Here is a 16,740-nt window from a genome sequence, read left to right as displayed (position 1 = left end):
CATGGGAACCAGAGTTTTAAGTTGAAAGGAAGGTGTGAGCATGGTGGCTCACACCTTTAATCCTAACACTCCAGAACTCCAGAGTCATAGGCAGGCAGATCTCTGAGTTCTAGGACAGCCAGGGATTTATGAGACCATGCACTCCCCACCCCCACCAAAGGAATGGGTAGTTAGGCATGGTCAGATAAAATGACCACTACTTTGGACAATAAAGGAAAGAGACAAAGGATGATACAGGTAGTCAGTTTTAAAGCCACTGCAGGTACCCCTCTTCCTCTGCAGGAATGGAGTAGGAGAACCCTAAACATTGAGCCTAACCCCAGGAAACTGTCTAGGGTGTGAAGGCTTTTTAACTCCATCTCCCAAATCCTGACTGCAATTGCAAAGAGAAAACAAACAGACGCTTAGAAAACACTCATGTTTAATGGCAGTCTCTGCTTTTTAAAAAAAAGGCTTTATACACTGTATACACATTTACATGGCTTTGGAAGGTACCTGTGCTAGGAAGAGCCCCCCCCCCCAGGAAGAAATGGCCCCAGGGAAGACTGTGAGGTATGTGGGGCCTCTGAGGTTCATTGTCTCTGGGAGGAAGCAGCTGCCTCCCTGGCTGGCTGGCTGGCTGGCTGGCTGGCTGGCTGGCTGGCTGGCTTTTTGTACACCTTTTGGCCAGGAAACACATCTCTGACTCACCTACCAGAAGATAATCAGGCCAGCATCTCCCCAGAGCTGACTTATCAGAAAAGATACTGCCCTGAGGCCCAGCTGCTTGGCTGGGAAAGAATGGTAGGTACCCTGGGCATCTTGTCACCACCACCACCACTCACAGGAAACCTCATTACAAACACAGAATGCTACTGTGGTCCCTGCATTCATGTGGAAGTTCTGCTTCGAGGGGCAGAGATGGAGGCCTTGGGCAGCCCAGTTGGCCATAATCTACCTAAGTGGGATATTGTTGGCCCAAGACTGACCTTATTTTTGCCCAGTCTGAGACAATTGCTAATAGGCGACCATGACCAGCATGGCCATCCCTGCAAATGGTCCCATACTACTACCCACTCCCCTGAGGAGACATAGGCTCTGTCTGTCCCAAGCTTGAAGCGCAGAGCCACAAAGATGGAGGCTGTGGGTCTCTTTCATGACATAGGTGGCCTGGCAGGGGTCACTATCCCTGAGTGCATCCAAGGTGTTGTCAGCGGAAAGTATTGGCAGGCTCTGCACAGTCAAAGAAGTCAGGACCTATAAGGCGAGGAAAGCCCTCCAGAACCTTCACCTTCACAGGGTCAAACTTCCAGTAGAGTTGGCCACGCAGGAAGTAGGCATACCCTGAAGAGAGAAGGCAGTCAGGCTGGGTAAGCAGACACTGGACTCAGCACCTGTCAGGCTGGGCCTCATGAGGTCTGGGGGGTGGGGGGTTGTGGTATGACACACGGTGTCAACACACAGGATGACAGGCACTGCTGTGTACGAGTGTGAGGACTACTACACTGGCTTCCCTCCAGCTACCTCACCCTCAACTCACCCTCAGCATCCTGGAAGGCAGCGTCGATCTCAGAAGGTACCCCTCGCCAGTCAGTGGCACGTCGGGGCACGGGATTGTCTACACGTTGGGTTCTGGGGTGGAAACGCCAGTAGTCTCCACCTCGGAAGAAGTAGATCTTGTTCTTCTCCGGACCCCAGACCAGGGCAGCATGGACCAGGGACCCCTGCAGGCCCAGCTCGGAGAGTGGTGCAGGGCCTAGGAATGGCTTCTCACCATCGTATACCCAGTACTGAGCACCTGCCAGAGAGAAGATGCTGCCAGGAGCTGCCAAGCCACCACTGCCGTGCCCAACCACTGTGGATCTGCTTGGCCACCACCGGGGACTCTCCCAGCCTGTTTCTTTTGTTTGCAAAACACTGCTGGCTAATAGTGCCTTCCCAGGGACTGTACCCCACAAGGGATGTGAGAACCAGCTGGGATGAGCCGAGTTGAGAAGATAAGCTTAGGTTCAATAAGCCCAAGTTAAGGTTATTCTAGTCAACAGAGGGCTGCCCACTGAGGATGTTTGCTGACCACCCTGCGTCCCGGCTCACCTGTAACAGGCCCCTTGGCCACCTTGGAATGCCTGTACAGGGTTCCCACGCCTCACCTGTGTTTATGAAGTCCTGCCACCTGGAAGGTTCTGGGTTGTCATCTCTGCCAGATGAGAGTTGAAATCACAGGCTCCAGGGCCACTATGCCTAGATCCTGCTCTGCCTTTTCCAAGCTTCCCACCTTACCAGAGTCATTCCTGCCTCTGAGCCTGAGTCCTCGTCTCTAAAGCCCCACCCTGCACGGTGGCTTTGGGGGTTGGATACATCAGCACACAGCTGCAGCAAGCAAGACCTTCGGTGCTGCTCAGAGCTGCCACCTCTGGGAGACTCTCAGCTGTGCCCAAGAAGTGAGCCCCACTCTCCCTTGGCTTTAATTCCGCAGGGCACTGTCTCCCTAACCCACTGTGTCCCTGAGTCCTCTTGTCACTGACTTCCAAGTCCCACTCACCTTGGAAGAACCAAATATGACCCTGAGCATCCTCAAAAGCTGCATCCACGGGGCTGGGCAATCCTTGCCAGTGCCGAGAGGCCAGAGCAGGATACCCAGGCTGCAGCTGCCCACTGCGCAGCCTCCACACAAAGCCGGCTTTGAAGAAGAAGAGCTCGCCTCGGATGGTGGAAACTGCATCAAAGGAAGTCTCACAGACATCCGGTGGGGTTTCCGGCTACGGCGGGATAGAGGAGCCAGAAAAGAGCACATACTGGAGCCGCAAGGCCAGCAGGGGTGCGAAGGGAACAAGGTCAGTCTTACCTCCGTCTTCCCACCCACCTCGATCTTACCTCCAGCAGGGCAATCTCGTTGGTATCTATCCCAGCCTGGGAGCCCAAGGCTGGGGCGTGGGAGGTGGGGGCCGGTTGGCGCCGGCCATAGAGGTGCTGAATGCCCCTTTGGTCATCTGGGCTGAGGCTCAGTGGGTATCGGAAGGTGTAGAAAGGGGACATGAGGGCCTTAGCTGCTGTGGTGTGTTGCAGCCCCAGAACATGGCCAAATTCATGAGCTGCCACTTGTAGCAGGTCTGTGCCTGAAAAGGGGGGTGGTGAGTTAGCAACCTCCACCGCCAGCTGCCACTTGCCAAATTAATCTCTAGACCCCAGCTTAAGGGCTCCCTAGTTCCTCATCTGCAAGATGGGTCTCCAGCACATACCCTGGTTGTCCCCAATAGTCCAAGTTTCATCATAGTCAAAGTGAACATCTCCTTCTCGGTGGGTCTTGGGGAAGAAAGCATGGGCCAAGATGCCCCCAGGCCCATCAAATGGCAAGTTGTCCCCATGCCAGTACCTGGGGGTAGGGGTGGGGAAGAACACAGTTAGAGGCTGCGGACAACGGGATGTGTTCCCAGAAAGGTACCCAGGCCACAGGTTTCACCTGGTGAAGTCAATCATGATGTCAGCGCGTCCCTCATGCACCTCGGTGAAAGTGAGCGGTGTCACCTCACTCCATACCTGGAGGGCCTCTGCCACCGTCTGCCGTACCTGCTCCCTTACAAGCTGCCATGGGAACCGGAGGATCCTGGGGGGAGGTGGAGGGGCCTGGGCATGGGGCAAGGAAGCCCCTGAGGACTGAGGAGTCAAGCTTCCCCTAGAGCTGAGTGTGGTGACCCATGCCTTTCTTCCCAGCACTGGAGAAGCTAGGCAGGAGGATTTCTGTGAGTTTGAGGCTATTGGGGCTTTTATGTGAGAGCCTGTCTCACCTCCTCCCCATAAGAAGAAGTGTTGCCTCTGGATGATGAGTGGGTGTGTGCACTCAGAGCTGCATCCAGGAGTGCCCTGGGTCTCAGGCTTAGAGAACCGATTCTAGACGTGGGTTCACCTTTATATGGGGTTGTATATGTTTTGATATACTACACACTGAGTCGAAAGATACAAGGCCAGGGATCCCAAGACCTGGGAGTACAACTCACTGTGAGGAGCCTTGTACTGGAACTTGGTTCCCCAACCAGGGAATTCTGCACCCCTATCCCAGTTCCAATGCCATATGACCCTAGACCACTGTCTCTCAGGCTAAGTCTCAGCTTCCTCACCATCTGCCGAGGGACCTCCTAGGTCACCAACAAGCAGTCCACCATTACTTGTCCACCTTTAAAAGGCCCAAGTTGTAATTGGTAGATTTGAACAATTTACCAGGGTTATGGCTCTGTCCCATTTACTGCCGGTCCCAGACCTGGGCCTACTAAAGCCTGAGTGTCTAAAATCTTCCCCTAGGCAGGCACTGTGGTTCTTCTAGGCCCTGGCCTGGCTTACATCATATTCTGCATGTGTCTAGACCAAGGTTTCAGGTTATCGGTTCATGAACGGCTGGGGGAGGAGGGTCAGTGGGCATGAAGGTCTGTGTGCTGTGTGAATGTGGCCTTGGACATCTCGGGATGAAGGTGTACGGATAACACGCAGTCCTGTTCCCCTGCCCTCTGGTCCCTACCTATAGGTGAGGTCTGTCTTCTCCCAGCGCCCTCCTGACAGCACGAAGCGCTTCTGTCGGTTTCGGGCATTCAACACATCAGGTGGGTCAGGCACACCACATCGTGGAAGTCTGGAGCCACCAGCAGGACTACGGGCCCAATGGGAGGATGGGGCAGAAGTCAAGCTATTAGGCAGAGCTGCCTGTGGGAGCTGTGGCCCTCTCTTCCCGGGGCGGTGACGGTGGCTATCCTGGGCAAGAAAGAACGACGCAAGAATCAAGTCAGCTCGGATTCCCCAGGGCCTAAGGTTTGACTGAGATGCAGTTCTTCAGCGCAGCATGCTTAGCCCACTGAATTGCTGGGCAAATGGAGGAGCCGGAAGGTGTGCTGGCACAGGGCTGGGTCCACTGCCCTTAGGTTGAGCCTCTGATTTCCTGATGCTTGTTCCAAGGCATCAAGCTCTCTCCTCTTCCTCTTGCCCTGGGCCATCTGTCACCAGCTCCTGTCCACCAGGTTAAGGAGGTCTACATGGGAACACATTGAGACTAGGGGAACATGAGCCTTGAAGCCCTAACTGCATTCTCCAAACATACTTGGGAAGCTCCTGAGGATGCTCCTATGACCCTCCCCCAGCATGGAGGGGCTACAGCCTGCAGTGTGGCCCTGGACTGGCTTACCTAACAAATGGGACAAGACTCTCAGTAAGTGTGGATTGGAGAACACAAGGTGAAGCACGCTGGGCACTTAGCGAGACCTTGGGCACCAGGTCACTGAGGTGAGATTGCCCTTTAGATGGTATACTTGGGGGTGCTGGCAATTGACTGTACTTGTCCTCTACTACTGAGAGACACCCCATCCATGTGAGGTTCCAGTTCTAGTAGAGGCACTTTTGCCCACACCCTGCCAGATCTGTCATCTCCTGCCCCTTTGATGCAGGGAGGGTAGGGACCAGTTCCTACCCTGTCGCTGTCTCAGGAGCACGGATGGCAACCGTGACTAGAGCTGCGTTTTTCCACATTCTCCCCCCAGGGACGAGAAGGCAATTCTCTTCTTTGGGAAAGTAACGAAGCATCTGCTGCCTCCCGGGTAATTTGCACAGGTAATCACTGAAATTCCACCTGGGGACTCCAAAGTATCACAGTGAAGATGTGGATCTGGTTCTTCTATATGACCAGCCACAAGGGCCCACAAGGGCCTATCCAACCTGGCAAGGGGGAGAGATAGATTCTCCTATGTAGCTCTTTTTTTAAAAAATTATTTATTATGTATATAGTGTTCTGGGCACCAGATCTCATTATAGATGGGTGTGAGCCATCATGTGGTTGCTGGGAATTGAACTCAGGACCTCTGGAACAGCAGTCAGTTCTCTTAACCTCTGAGCCATCTCTCCAGCCCCCTGTGCAGCTCTTCCGGACAGTCTAGTGACCCTCTCAAAGAACGGCAGGGTGTTGTCATTCCCCAGGAGCCCCTCCCAGCTCAAAGTCTAGCCTGTCAGCCTGGTGTCTTTTCTCTGCCACCCAGTGAGGCTGGCACAGAAGCCATGAAAGGACAAAAGGTAAAGGACACAACCCTTCCCATCTCCACCACTTCCTTCCCTGAGAGACACCAAGGTCATGGCCAGAAGCTGTGAGCTTCTGAATTCTATCACTGGTGCCCTGGACACTGTCTTTGCTGAGCTTCAACATCTCCATCTTTCAGATGGCAGTAGTGCCAGAAGGAGCTGAGAGGCACCCTGTAAACCCGGCAGCTGCATCTTACCCGGAGAGGTCCTTCCCAGACTCTACCTCTTTAGGTCCTGTACTCCCACACTGGGGATTCTCTTCTTCCCAAATTCTCAGTCCTCCCAGGACTCCTGGGATCCAAAGAGCTAGACTGGTAAGCTCAGAGAACCCCTGGCCTCACCTATAGCTCTCAAAAGTTTTGGGGGAGCAGTCACTATTCTAATTTTATCCTAAATACCCAATATCCTAGAGCATGGAACAGAATCCAGAGAAGTTAAAGATTTAGCCTAGGATCATACAGCAAGCCAGCCGAGAGCTGGGCTCAGACCTGGGGCTGATGCCTCTCTTCAGAACTCACCGGCTCCCCACCAGCTTGGCCCCTCTCCAAGACTCACATTCCTAAGAAGCACTTCTGTTTCTAGAGCACTCCCCCTTTCTCAGTTAGCAGCCTTCCTTTGGCCTGCCCTGTGGAGGGGCCTAACTCACTCTGCCTCACCCTCCTCCGGCCTGGCAGATGCCAATCCACAGCCTCAGACACACTCAAGGGACTCTTGGCTGACCCGGTCTCCTGACGTAGCTCAGACACCCAAGGTCAGTCCTAGGAGTACCGCCCAATCCAGTCCATGGGAAGGACTCCAGACTAGGAAGCCACTGGGGAAGACCAGGATGGTGGTGTCCCTTCCTGAACCTCAGTTTGCTTTTCATTTAATGGGGACAGTGCGGGTCTGTAGGAGGCAACCTTGTGAGGCAGTCACTTGGTTAGGCTGTGCTGAGGCAGGGGAGCATCAGAGAAGGCATGGAAATAGCACAAGTCACACACCCAACTGGTACACAGACTCCATCCTTGTGCTTCTAATCACCCCCTCCCCAACCCTCCCCCGCTGGCTCCAGAAGGGAAGGCAGTTTCCCTGGCCACTAGGTTGTGGGGCTTTCAACAACTCAGAAAGCTGGGGGCTGGGCTGAATAAATATTTACAGAATTCTTTTGACCCTGATGATGGACGTCTAGGGATAAAAACACCAGAGGTGACCCTCTCTGTGCGTCTCTAGAGTGACAGTTCCTCAGCTGAGACCCTATCCCGTGCAAGCATCAGAGTGGCTACAGCTAACAGCTAACAACTCTGTCTCTCCAGTGTGCCTGGCCTTGCCTCGCTTTATCCTAAATGCCCAACAGTAGACATTTGTCCCTTTTATAGATCGAGGGGTCAAGGGGAGGGCATTCACGCAAGGTTTCATGGTTCAGAAATCTCTCCAATTCCCAAATGCATGAATCCAATCCAAGGCAGTGGTGGGGGTAGGGGTTTGGGAGTCAGGGGTGTTAGCGACTTTTGCTCCAAGTTCTAGGGCAGGGAAATTCATACTCTGTCTAAAGGGCTCCTGATCCACGATCCCCTTCCATATCCTTTTGCTCCCAAGACCAGTGTGGCTGGACCAAGGGACAGTCCCAGGACACCTGCCTGTCTCTCATACCTTTCTCAGATCATTCTTTGAGCTGGCTGGCAGCAGAGTACCCAGTGGGTACTGTTGGTCCCTGCTCAAGCCCCAGCTCAGCTACTGTGACAGGTGCCTCAAAGACCACCCTGGAGGAAGGATGTAGCCACTGGGGCACACACGCTGTGAGTCCCTCAATCCCTCTTCTCCTTTTGCCTTTCTCTGCACCCCTTTCCTTCCTCCGTGATTTTTGTTCCGAGTGTCTACAGCACCCAGTTTCAGTGCCCCCTCTTATTTTGATTGCCACCTGACGCTCATACACGCTGTCTCTCTCGCGTGCATTCTTTGTTGGCCCCAAGTCTCCCAAGCTCGCCTCCTGCAGGTTGGGGCACCTCTCTCAACTTGGGCCCCATTTTCTCCTTCCCCAGCTCTTCCTTTATTCTCCATCCCCTGTACATACCTTGCTGGGGTGCTCACCGGAGGCTGCCACCCCCGACCTCCCCGCTAGACTTGCATGGCTTCCTTCCTGTGATGAACAAGGGGCCCTGGTACCCACTCCCTTTGCTACCTCTACCAACACACACTCCTGCATCCCTGGCTGGGGCTGGAGAAGCAGGTCCCCAAGCGGAGTCCAGCGCACAGTCTCACTTAACCAGCCTCATAGGCTCCACTTGCACACCGCCAGCGACGGGAAGCTCATTATCAAAGCCAGAAAGACCCAAAAGGCATTTCGGGGACCGATTGTGCTAGGGTAGCCAGGACGCTCTATGGGTCAAGCTCAACCAGTGGGCCCAGCCCGCGTGCCCAGCCCTCCCTCGGGGAGGAGCGGCGGGCACTCACCGGTGGCCTGGGTCGGGCCATCAGCGGCGGCGGCAGGAGCAGCAGCAGCAACAGCAGCAGCAGAGGCAGCTGGAGCAGTAGGGCGCGCGAGATCGCGCGGAGGAGACAGGCGGCCCGTGCCATCCGCCCCGGGGCTGCTGGGCCTGCTGGGCCGCGCCGGGCCGCCGCCCCTTATAGTGTTCGCCCCGCCCCCGCCGGCGCCGGGACCGCACCCCCCACCGCTCCGCCTTCCCCTGCCTTTTGTTCTAAACTCAACCGGCCAGCCATCCCGGCCTGGGTTTGGGAGGAGTGCCTTGAGAGGCTGGACCCCTTAGACCTGGTGAGAGCTGAGGAGAGATTATTCCTCCTGCTCTCCAACCCCACTTTCGGAAGTCTCATCCTCTGCCAGGTCTCCATGGTGGCTTGACCTCTGTCTGACTTTTTTAGCCTGTGACAGGTGGTCATATCCCCTATCCCCACAGTCCTAACCAATCCACCAGGAAAGTAGCACAATAGCTCCTGCAGGCAACCGGCTATTGAAATACGACCTCTGGAGAAACTAGGGCACGTGGCAGAAGTTGGCCAGCCCCTCACCTTAAAACAAACCAGAGGCGACCACCCGGGCGGTGGTGGCACACGCCTTTAATCCCAGCACTCGGGAGGCAGAGGCATGCGGATCTCTGTGAGTTCGAGGCCAGTCTGGTCTGTGAGAGCTAGTTCCAGGACCGCCAGGATTGACTCAGAAAAAGAACAAAAAACAAACAAACAAACAAAAAACAAACAAACCAGAGACAGGGTCTAGAAAGAAAGATCAGTGATTAAGAGCAACAAGCATTCTTGCAGAGAACCGGGGTCCCATTCCTAACACCCACACGGTGACTATCCTAGAATCTGATGGCTTCTTCGGATCTCCAAGGATCCTAGGCACACACTCATGCACGCACAAAAATAGTGGACCGGAGACAATTACTGAAGATCTTGTGGGAGGGGCCAGACTCCTGTACTAGCAGACGAATGGGTCAGATGCCTGGGAGCAGGGAAGACATAAGAGGATGTCTGAGTGGGGCGCTGGAGGCCCAGGTTGTCCCCTGGCTCAGGCCCTGGCCAACGGGCTTTTCCTGACCAGTCAGGTCAGCCATCTGAGTCATGAAGGAGAGAATCAAAGGTGAGAGTGGGGTTCACACGCTGGAAAGGTTCATCCACTCTCGCCTCTGCAGGGGGTGCCCAACTGGGCAGGCAGACTTTCCTTTGGGTCGCCAGCTAGCTCACAACTTACAAACACGGAGGCTTATTATTAATTACGAAAGTTCAGCTACAGCTTAGGCTTGTTCCTAACTCCCTCCTATAACTTAAATGAACCCATTTATATTAATCTACGTTCTGTCACGTGGAGTTTCATCTCCTGTTTCCTTTCCGGATCTCCTCTGTGCCTAGAGTCCTCCTCCTCCTTTCTCTCCCCCGAAATCTCCGCTACATCTCTTGCCTAGCTATTGGTCATTCAACTTTTTATTACACCAATCGCAGCAAATACATCTTCACACAGTGTACAAACCCTCATGATGACAAGGGGCCTCTATTGGCAAACCTTCAAAGCTAAGATTCAGGCAGGCAGGCAGGACCCTGAGATGCTGCAAGGTGGGGGCCAGAGAGCACTGCATTTTACTTGGTCTTCTGCAATCTTTTAAAAAGCCTCACCTTTTAATGGCTGGCATTTCTTTCATTTTTTTCCCTCTTCCTTTCCTGTTTGGCCCTCTTTTTCTCTTTTTTCTTCCTCCCTCCCTCTTTCCTACCTCCCTTCCTTCCTGTCTTTCTTTCATGACAGATTCTCCTATGCATACAAGAAGCCCAGGCAGGCCTCCAGTTTAAGATTCTGGTCTTAGCCTATCTGAATACTGGAATTACAAGCACATATTGTCACGTCTAGACTTTCAAGGTCTGGCTCAGCCTCATTGTAGCAATAATGGTCAAGAAATCATGAAATGGTCAGGCTATGGTGGCTACGCCTTTAATCCCCAAACTTGGGAGATAGAGACAGATGGATCTCTGTGAATTCGAGGCCAGCCTGGTCTACAGAGCTAGTTCCAGGACACCCAGGGCGACACAGAAAAGGCTTGTCTTGAAAAACAAAACAACAAAAGAAGGAAAGAAATCATGAAATGGATGAGGTGTTCATACATTTTCTGATACACATGAAAGCATAGCACTTTAACAACAAACTGGTGCTGGAGAGGTGGCTCAGAGGTTAAGAGCACTGGCTGCTTTTTCAGAGGTCCTGAGTTCAATTCCCAGAAACCACACGGTGCCTCACAACCATCTGTAATGAGATCTGGTGCCCTCTTCTGGTGTGTGTATACATAATAAAGAAATCTTAAAAACAAACAAACAAACCCGTTCTCTGGATGTGGTGACACACACCTTTAATCCCAACCCTTGGGAGACAGAGGCAGGTGGATCTCTGTAAGTTTGAGGCCAGCATGGTCTACAATAGCGAGTTCCAGGACAGTCAGGCTACATACAGGGACCCTGTCTCAACAACAACAACAACAAAACAACCCCCAAACCCTAAAACAATCATTCGTGCTGCACATAAACAGCCTTCAGTGTTGCCAGGGATGCATGGCCGTGTTTTGAGGGACCTGCAGCATACCAGCTAGAGGTTAAAGCATTACCACCCCTGCTGCAGGATCTGGAAGGGTAGATGGGTGCATATATCCAGGTGGGCTGGCCACAGACACCTGCAGAAGAAGTTGAACCTGGAAAGAGGTTACCATTTGTCCACTGGATACCTGGTAAGCAGAGACCAGACCTAGAAGCCAGTGGTCCCGAGCAAAGCCGGGCATTTCTCTGAGGAAAGAGTGTCTCATCTTTTGCCTGCTCGCCTCTCCGGGAAATCCACCCTGTGGATACGTGGTGACTCCATTTCAGAAAAGAGCTGAAGTCCTGGTGGAAGAGGGCTGGCTACAGAGGCTGCTAAAAGAAACACGGTTTGGGCGACATGGTAGTGGCGCACACCTGTAATCCCAGCACTCGGGAGGCAGAGGCAGGAGGATCTCCATGAGTTCAAGGCCAGCCTGGTCTACAAAGCAAATTCCAGGACAGCCAGGACTGTTATATAGAGAAACCCTGTCTCAGAAAACCAAAAAAAAAAAAAAAAAAAAAAAAAAAAAAAAAAAAAAAAAGAAAAAGAAAAAGAAAAAAAGAAAGTCAACGGTGCTAAAACTGATAAGGCCTTGGTTTGTCTGGTAAATATCTCTAAGAACTCAGGTCACCTCTGGGACAGTCTGACTATTTCAAAAGCACTCCCAGTTTCTGGAGATGTATCCCAGGATGCCAGGAGTCCAGGGGACTGTGGGGTGGTAGGCTCAGGGTTTAGGGTGCTGGGCACACCTGGGACAGTCATAACTCAAGGATTCCAGCGTGCAGCGAGAGTGGAAGAAGGATCGAGGCACCTCTTAGCTCGGATTCTAATAACACACCACTGATTCTAGACCTCTGGCGATCCTGGGAGGGCTGTTGTCAGCGAGTCAGGGAGTGAAGCCAGTCCTGGAACCTCCATTCCTTGTTCCGCTGACGGTCTGTGTCTCTTCTTCGCTCCGATCTCGAGACAAACCCCTTGGGTTCTGCGATGGCCCTAGCAGAAAGGCCCTTTGCTCGCTGCACCTGCTTAAGCCTTGGGGCAACTTGGACTGGTGTCTCCAGGACCCTCATAGCTCCGCCCCGCAATAGGATGGCTCAGGGGCCCTAACCCAGGAGGTTTCTAGAAGGGGGAGGTTTTCCCCTCCCATTTATGGGCGTGCCCCCAAAGGCCCCGCCCCAGATCCCTCCCGTTTCACCTGACTCGTCGGACGTTGAAGAGTTAGTTCCCGCACTGAGTGGTTGCTTCGGTCCACGCTTATTTCTCTGCTCTTCCTTGGTCCTACCACTGTCATGCCTCGGGGAAGTCGCAGCACGGCTGCCAGGCCGGCCAGGTGTGAGGGGGACGGGCACCCCGTGGGAATGGGTGAGGGAAGCGTGGGGACTCTCCCAAGGGCATCCGCAGAATGACCTTGGAGGCTGCTGCGCCATATTGGCCTCGGGGAGGACGGGGGCACAGAAACGCGAGTCTAAGACGGGGGAGCAGAGGGGCTTGTCCCCAGAGCATTAACCTTGCCTCCCCTTGCTTCCGGCAGCCGCCCAGCCCACCCTCCTGCGCACCCACCGCCCTCAGCGGCCGCCCCGGCACCTGCCGCTTCCGGCCAGCCGGGCCTCATGGCTCAGATGGCATCCACCGCTGCTGGCGTAGCTGTGGGATCGGCTGTAGGGCACGTCATGGGAAATGCCCTGACCAGCGCCTTCAGTGGGGGAAGCTCGGAGCCTGCTCAGCCTGCGGTCCAGCAGGTGAGCGAGAGAACGCAGGAGAAACGGAGACGTGTATTCGCTCAAGGATACAAAGGGATCCGCTTAAATGTCCAGCGAGGGGTGACCCAGTGCGTTCAGCGTTGCCTCGGGCCCAGAACTTTGACCGAAAGAGGGTCCTAACCCTCATGCTTGTTAAGCATACTGTCCCTAGCTGGAAAGCTCTCCCCAGCCCACGTTTGAGGGCAAAATGTCTGACTGCCAGACACTGACACCCACTAGACCTTGAAAGATGGAGAAATCGCAAGCTCAGAGGAGCCCAAAGACTTGTCCAAGGACATCCAACCCTAGTGAGCAGGGAGACAGGCGGTGTTTCCCAAGCCCCTGTTCTCATCAAAGCCAAGCCTGCCATCAGGACATCTGTTCCCTGGTGACCTGTGCTCCACTAGGGTTCTGCCACTCCCCACCGCCGGTCTTGAGCCAAACCTGGATGCTAGTTAGCAGTGTGTCCTGAGTCATGAGATCAGTGTGGCTGAGCCAGGAAGGTGCTGTGTCTTGGAGTAGGACATACACTCTGTGTACACATGCAGTGTACAGCTTCTTCTAGAACTTTCTCTTCTCCCTCCTACATTCGCCCAGCATATCCACTTTGAGTCAGAAAGAAAAGCCTGTCTGATTCTGTAAGTGACCACCTAGAGAGGGCCCCTGGTTCATCCTCTGCCAGGGTTGCAGCTGAGGCTGGACTGGGGTAATCTAGTCTCAGGTCACTTGGTCTGCCTTGAACCATTCTTGGGGAACCAGGTCTATGGATGTGGGGAGAGGCAGGAAGCCTCTAACTTTGGTACTTCATTCTGGGTACCAACCCTGAGCTGACAGCGTTGCCTCTTATACTCTGCCCTAGGCCCCTGCCCGTCCTGCCTCTTACCCCCTACAGATGGGGCCCTGCTCCTATGAGATCAAGCAGTTCCTGGATTGCTCCACCACTCAGAGTGACCTAACCCTGTGCGAGGGCTTCAGCGAGGCCCTGAAGCAGTGCAAATACAATCACGGTGAGCAGCTGGGGCGGCACGGGTGGGGTTGGGAAGGGCAGACCCTCTGGGACTCTGCTGATCACCAGTTTGTGCTGTGGTTCCTTCCTTCCACAGGTCTGAGCTCCCTGCCCTGAGGAGGCCATGGGCCTGTTCTTACTTACCCTAACCCCTCACCGACAGCCTGACCAAGATGCGATTGTACCTGGGACTGGGAGTAAGGAGGGTAATTCTCACCCTACAGATTCACAAAAGACATACATGCTCAATTAAAGAGTTTACTTTAGACCACAGCCTACTGTGTGCCCACAGACTGCCCTGTCTGGTGGGAGATGGGATCAGCGGAGATAGGTGACTGAGTGTCTCATGAGTGTGCAGTGCCTCATCTGCGTGCGTGCGTGCGTGCGTGCGTGTGTGTGTGTGTGTGTGTGTGTGTGTGTGTGTGTGTAGGGAGAGAGAGAATGAATAGCTCTCTCCTGCTGTGTAATCCTGGGCTGTCCTTGAACCTCTGAGGTGGGGTGGGGGGAACCCTGTTACAATCTGCACTGTGGATAGCCAAGGACAGATTACTTTGGGGCTCTCCAAGTGGGGTAGGGGGCGAGGCATTTGCAGCCGACCCAAGGGCCTTACTCCCCCGGGCCCCGAACCCTCAAGAGAAGCCTGCTGTCACTGCCCCACAGGGACATCTGCCCCCTCAGTCTTCTTGTTTTTGTCCTTGGATCCTTTTCTCTGCACTCAAATGTGGGGCGGGGAGGTGGGGGGGTGCGCCACACATCCTGTCTGTGACCTTTCCCTTCTTGCTGATGTAACTTCTTAGTAACGCCAGATTCTGAAAGAGGAGTCCTGCTGGACGGCTGTGTGTTTGCAGTTGATGATAATGCAGAGGTCAGGACCAGTCCCCTTGGATCCAAGTCCAGCTGGGCCACTTGGCTGTGGTGCGCCAGGTCATAGGACCTGGCTGGAACGGAAGTAGGCCCTTCAGACCCCTGCACAGACCGCTTCATCACTCACTGGGTTCAGTCAGCAGCAATGCATTGAGCCCCTAAGTGTGTGCCAGGCTGGAGAAATGTGGACCTGCATCTTAAACACAGAGCAATCCTGCCTTTAGGATGCTTATATTCTGGCAGTATAGTGGGGCTTACTTATCTCCGTGGGGTGTACTGTCCTGGGTGTGTATATGTGTGAAGGCTGTACCCCTCAGCGCACATGTCTCTCAGGAAGGGCTCCCCATTTTGGAACTTCCTGGGTTTCTGTAACTCTTTCTGTACCTGGCTATGGCTCCCGCTAGCGGTTTCTAGATGGGAGGGAGGCCACCCTCCGAGACCTTGAAGGGGGACCTTGTTCCCTGTGGCCACGCCGAACGCCCGTGCGTCTTCTCTGACTGTGGCTTGTGCCTGGCAAGCCGGAGAGCCAGCACAACTCCTCTGGAAGACCCAGGAAATCCTGTTGCTGGGAGCTGGGTAGATGCACCCCCACCCCATTTATCTTGATACTCACCTGCTAACTCTGGGTATTGGTCATCTAGGTTGTCCAGTAGAGACTCATAGTGAGTGGGAGCCCCATCTTTCCCTCCTGCAGAGTATAGAGAGAACCAAGGACTCTAGACTGTCTTGGTGGTTCCCATAGAAACCTGGCCTAGGTACGGGATAGGGATGGTTAGGTATAGGACCCAGTCAAGGCTGAGACTGAACAGGATCTTAGCTGGCCTGTGGCCCGCTGTCCCCGCTGTATAGTCCAGCATAGCTGCAAAGGAGAGTCTTGGTCTCTACTTACTAATGGCCCGTACAAGGACATAGGTCCCTTGCTCCTGCAGTAGGGAACAGGCCATGGAAGGGGCCTGGACCATCCCCTCTTCCAGCCTCACCAGGTGCCCGTCTTCAGCCAGGAGAGCAATGGTTGCTGGGCAGAAATGGGAATAAGCTGGGCAGGCTGCACCCGGGCATGGGACCCTGAGATTCCCCTCCCCCCCAGGCCCTCCAGGTCTTTTCACCTTCTGGGGGCACCTGAGCCTTCTGTTTCAGATGCACAATGAAGGTCACCAGGCTGCACCAGGAGTTTACTAGCACGCGACAGTCAGCTGAGGGAGGGTCATAGCGGAGTGGGTAGGATGTCAGGGCCTCCCCCAACAAGGAGAACGTTCACTCCCATGCCTAGAGGTAACACTAGGATTATGGACCAGAACACTGTGCTTCAGGCCTATTACCCTAAGCAAATGCTGTTTGAACTGCATTGGAGAGCCTTCCATCCATCTCTTGTGTAGAGGACTGGAGACCACAACTGGCATTGCTTTGGCTCCTCATAGGAACAGCTTCCTCAAATTCCCATGCCCCTCCCAGCCTGTACCTCCCCTCCCTGGGTTCTCTAGGATAGAGGGACGAACAACTCTTGAGTATGGCCCCTGTTCCGGGACAGGGGACCCTGCTTACCTCCAAACATCACAGTGATAAACATGGCTTGCGGAAAGGAGACAGGCAGATCGTGGGTCTCTGAACCCCCCCTCCTGCTGCTTCTCTCCTCGGCTCCCACCTGGGAACTGCATGTGAGAATTGCTGAGTAGGTGGGCTTGGCTCCCGGCTCAGGTCTGGCCCCTGCTCACCCACTTGCTCAGCTAGTCCAAGACCACTTTCTTCTTCTGCTGCTGCTTTCTGGGTGCCAACAGCTCCTTCAGCTCCCAGTGGTCTCCATGGCAGTGGGAGCTGCCAAGACATCTAGGCAGGAAATGCTTTATCCCCAGTATCCTAGTAACTGGACCTACTGGGGCGGGCCTTCAGGTGGAGCTCCTGTCGGGCCCATAGAGGAGGCTCTGAACTGAGGTCCCTAGGATGCCTGGATACTGTTTCAGAGCCCACGGCCCTACCAGGGAGAGAGAGTGTACAGGCTGCAGGGATGTGAGCACTCTCCCTCACCAAAGACCTCTTCCCCCTCTCCCAGGCCTCCC

At 54.3% G+C, this 16,740-nt stretch overlaps 3 protein-coding genes across 5 annotated transcripts; 1 reads left to right on the top strand and 2 right to left on the bottom strand.

The window, feature by feature from the left end:
- Positions 1-399: 399 nt before the first annotated feature.
- On the bottom strand, positions 400-8,626 carry Mmp11 (matrix metallopeptidase 11). 2 transcript variants are annotated; one of them, XM_050143550.1, is made up of 8 exons: positions 8,461-8,626; positions 4,490-4,719; positions 3,440-3,583; positions 3,219-3,352; positions 2,854-3,095; positions 2,522-2,738; positions 1,520-1,777; positions 400-1,323 (listed from the first exon to the last, which is right to left on the bottom strand). In XM_050143550.1, the coding sequence occupies exons 1-8, from the start codon at positions 8,581-8,583 to the stop codon at positions 1,190-1,192; spliced, it is 1,482 nt and encodes a 493-aa protein (XP_049999507.1). In that variant the 5' UTR covers positions 8,584-8,626; the 3' UTR covers positions 400-1,189. The 2 variants fall into 2 exon arrangements, with proteins under 2 accessions (XP_049999507.1, XP_049999513.1); XM_050143556.1 differs by lacking the exon at positions 3,440-3,583.
- A 3,617-nt stretch (positions 8,627-12,243) lies between these two features.
- Chchd10 (coiled-coil-helix-coiled-coil-helix domain containing 10) lies at positions 12,244-14,095 on the top strand. The gene is made up of 4 exons (XM_050143360.1): positions 12,244-12,407; positions 12,609-12,816; positions 13,676-13,823; positions 13,920-14,095. The coding sequence occupies exons 1-4, from the start codon at positions 12,367-12,369 to the stop codon at positions 13,937-13,939; spliced, it is 417 nt and encodes a 138-aa protein (XP_049999317.1). The 5' UTR covers positions 12,244-12,366; the 3' UTR covers positions 13,940-14,095.
- A 117-nt stretch (positions 14,096-14,212) lies between these two features.
- CUNH22orf15 (chromosome unknown C22orf15 homolog) lies at positions 14,213-16,444 on the bottom strand. Of its 2 annotated transcripts, none has more exons than XM_050143339.1 (6): positions 16,229-16,444; positions 15,793-15,879; positions 15,576-15,701; positions 15,300-15,374; positions 15,071-15,245; positions 14,213-14,882 (listed from the first exon to the last, which is right to left on the bottom strand). In XM_050143339.1, exons 1-5 carry the CDS (start codon positions 16,251-16,253, stop codon positions 15,097-15,099), a joined length of 462 nt encoding a protein of 153 aa, XP_049999296.1. In that variant the 5' UTR covers positions 16,254-16,444; the 3' UTR covers positions 14,213-14,882; positions 15,071-15,096. The 2 variants fall into 2 exon arrangements, with proteins under 2 accessions (XP_049999296.1, XP_049999306.1); XM_050143349.1 differs by having other exon boundaries at positions 15,071-15,226.
- Between the last annotated feature and the right edge of the window lie 296 nt (positions 16,445-16,740).

The sequence above is a fragment of the Alexandromys fortis genome, unplaced genomic scaffold (genome assembly GCF_014885135.2).
Source record: "Alexandromys fortis isolate MF-2015 unplaced genomic scaffold, M_Fortis_MF-2015_v1.1 scaffold_9, whole genome shotgun sequence".
In the NCBI taxonomy this organism is placed as follows: domain Eukaryota; kingdom Metazoa; phylum Chordata; class Mammalia; order Rodentia; family Cricetidae; genus Alexandromys; species Alexandromys fortis.
This window is presented reverse-complemented; position numbering and strand designations above follow the sequence as displayed.

Excerpts from the sequence above, each read along its gene's own strand:
- Mmp11 (XM_050143550.1), bottom strand. The coding sequence starts at position 8,583 with ATGGCACGGGCCGCCTGTCTCCTCCGCGCGATCTCGCGCGCCCTACTG. Across the intron at positions 4,720-8,460 it reads TGGCCCGACCCAGGCCACCG|GATAGCCACCGTCACCGCCC; the intron begins GTGAGTGCCCGC and ends TTTCTTGCCCAG. Across the intron at positions 3,353-3,439 it reads ATCATGATTGACTTCACCAG|GTACTGGCATGGGGACAACT; the intron begins GTGAAACCTGTG and ends CCCTACCCCCAG.
- Chchd10 (XM_050143360.1), top strand. The coding sequence starts at position 12,367 with ATGCCTCGGGGAAGTCGCAGCACGGCTGCCAGGCCGGCCAG. Across the intron at positions 12,408-12,608 it reads ACGGCTGCCAGGCCGGCCAG|CCGCCCAGCCCACCCTCCTG; the intron begins GTGTGAGGGGGA and ends TGCTTCCGGCAG. Across the intron at positions 12,817-13,675 it reads CTCAGCCTGCGGTCCAGCAG|GCCCCTGCCCGTCCTGCCTC; the intron begins GTGAGCGAGAGA and ends ACTCTGCCCTAG.
- CUNH22orf15 (XM_050143339.1), bottom strand. The coding sequence starts at position 16,253 with ATGTTTATCACTGTGATGTTTGGAG. Across the intron at positions 15,702-15,792 it reads GGCTCAGGTGCCCCCAGAAG|CAACCATTGCTCTCCTGGCT; the intron begins GTGAAAAGACCT and ends ATTTCTGCCCAG. Across the intron at positions 15,375-15,575 it reads TGTCCTTGTACGGGCCATTA|GAGGGAAAGATGGGGCTCCC; the intron begins GTAAGTAGAGAC and ends TATACTCTGCAG.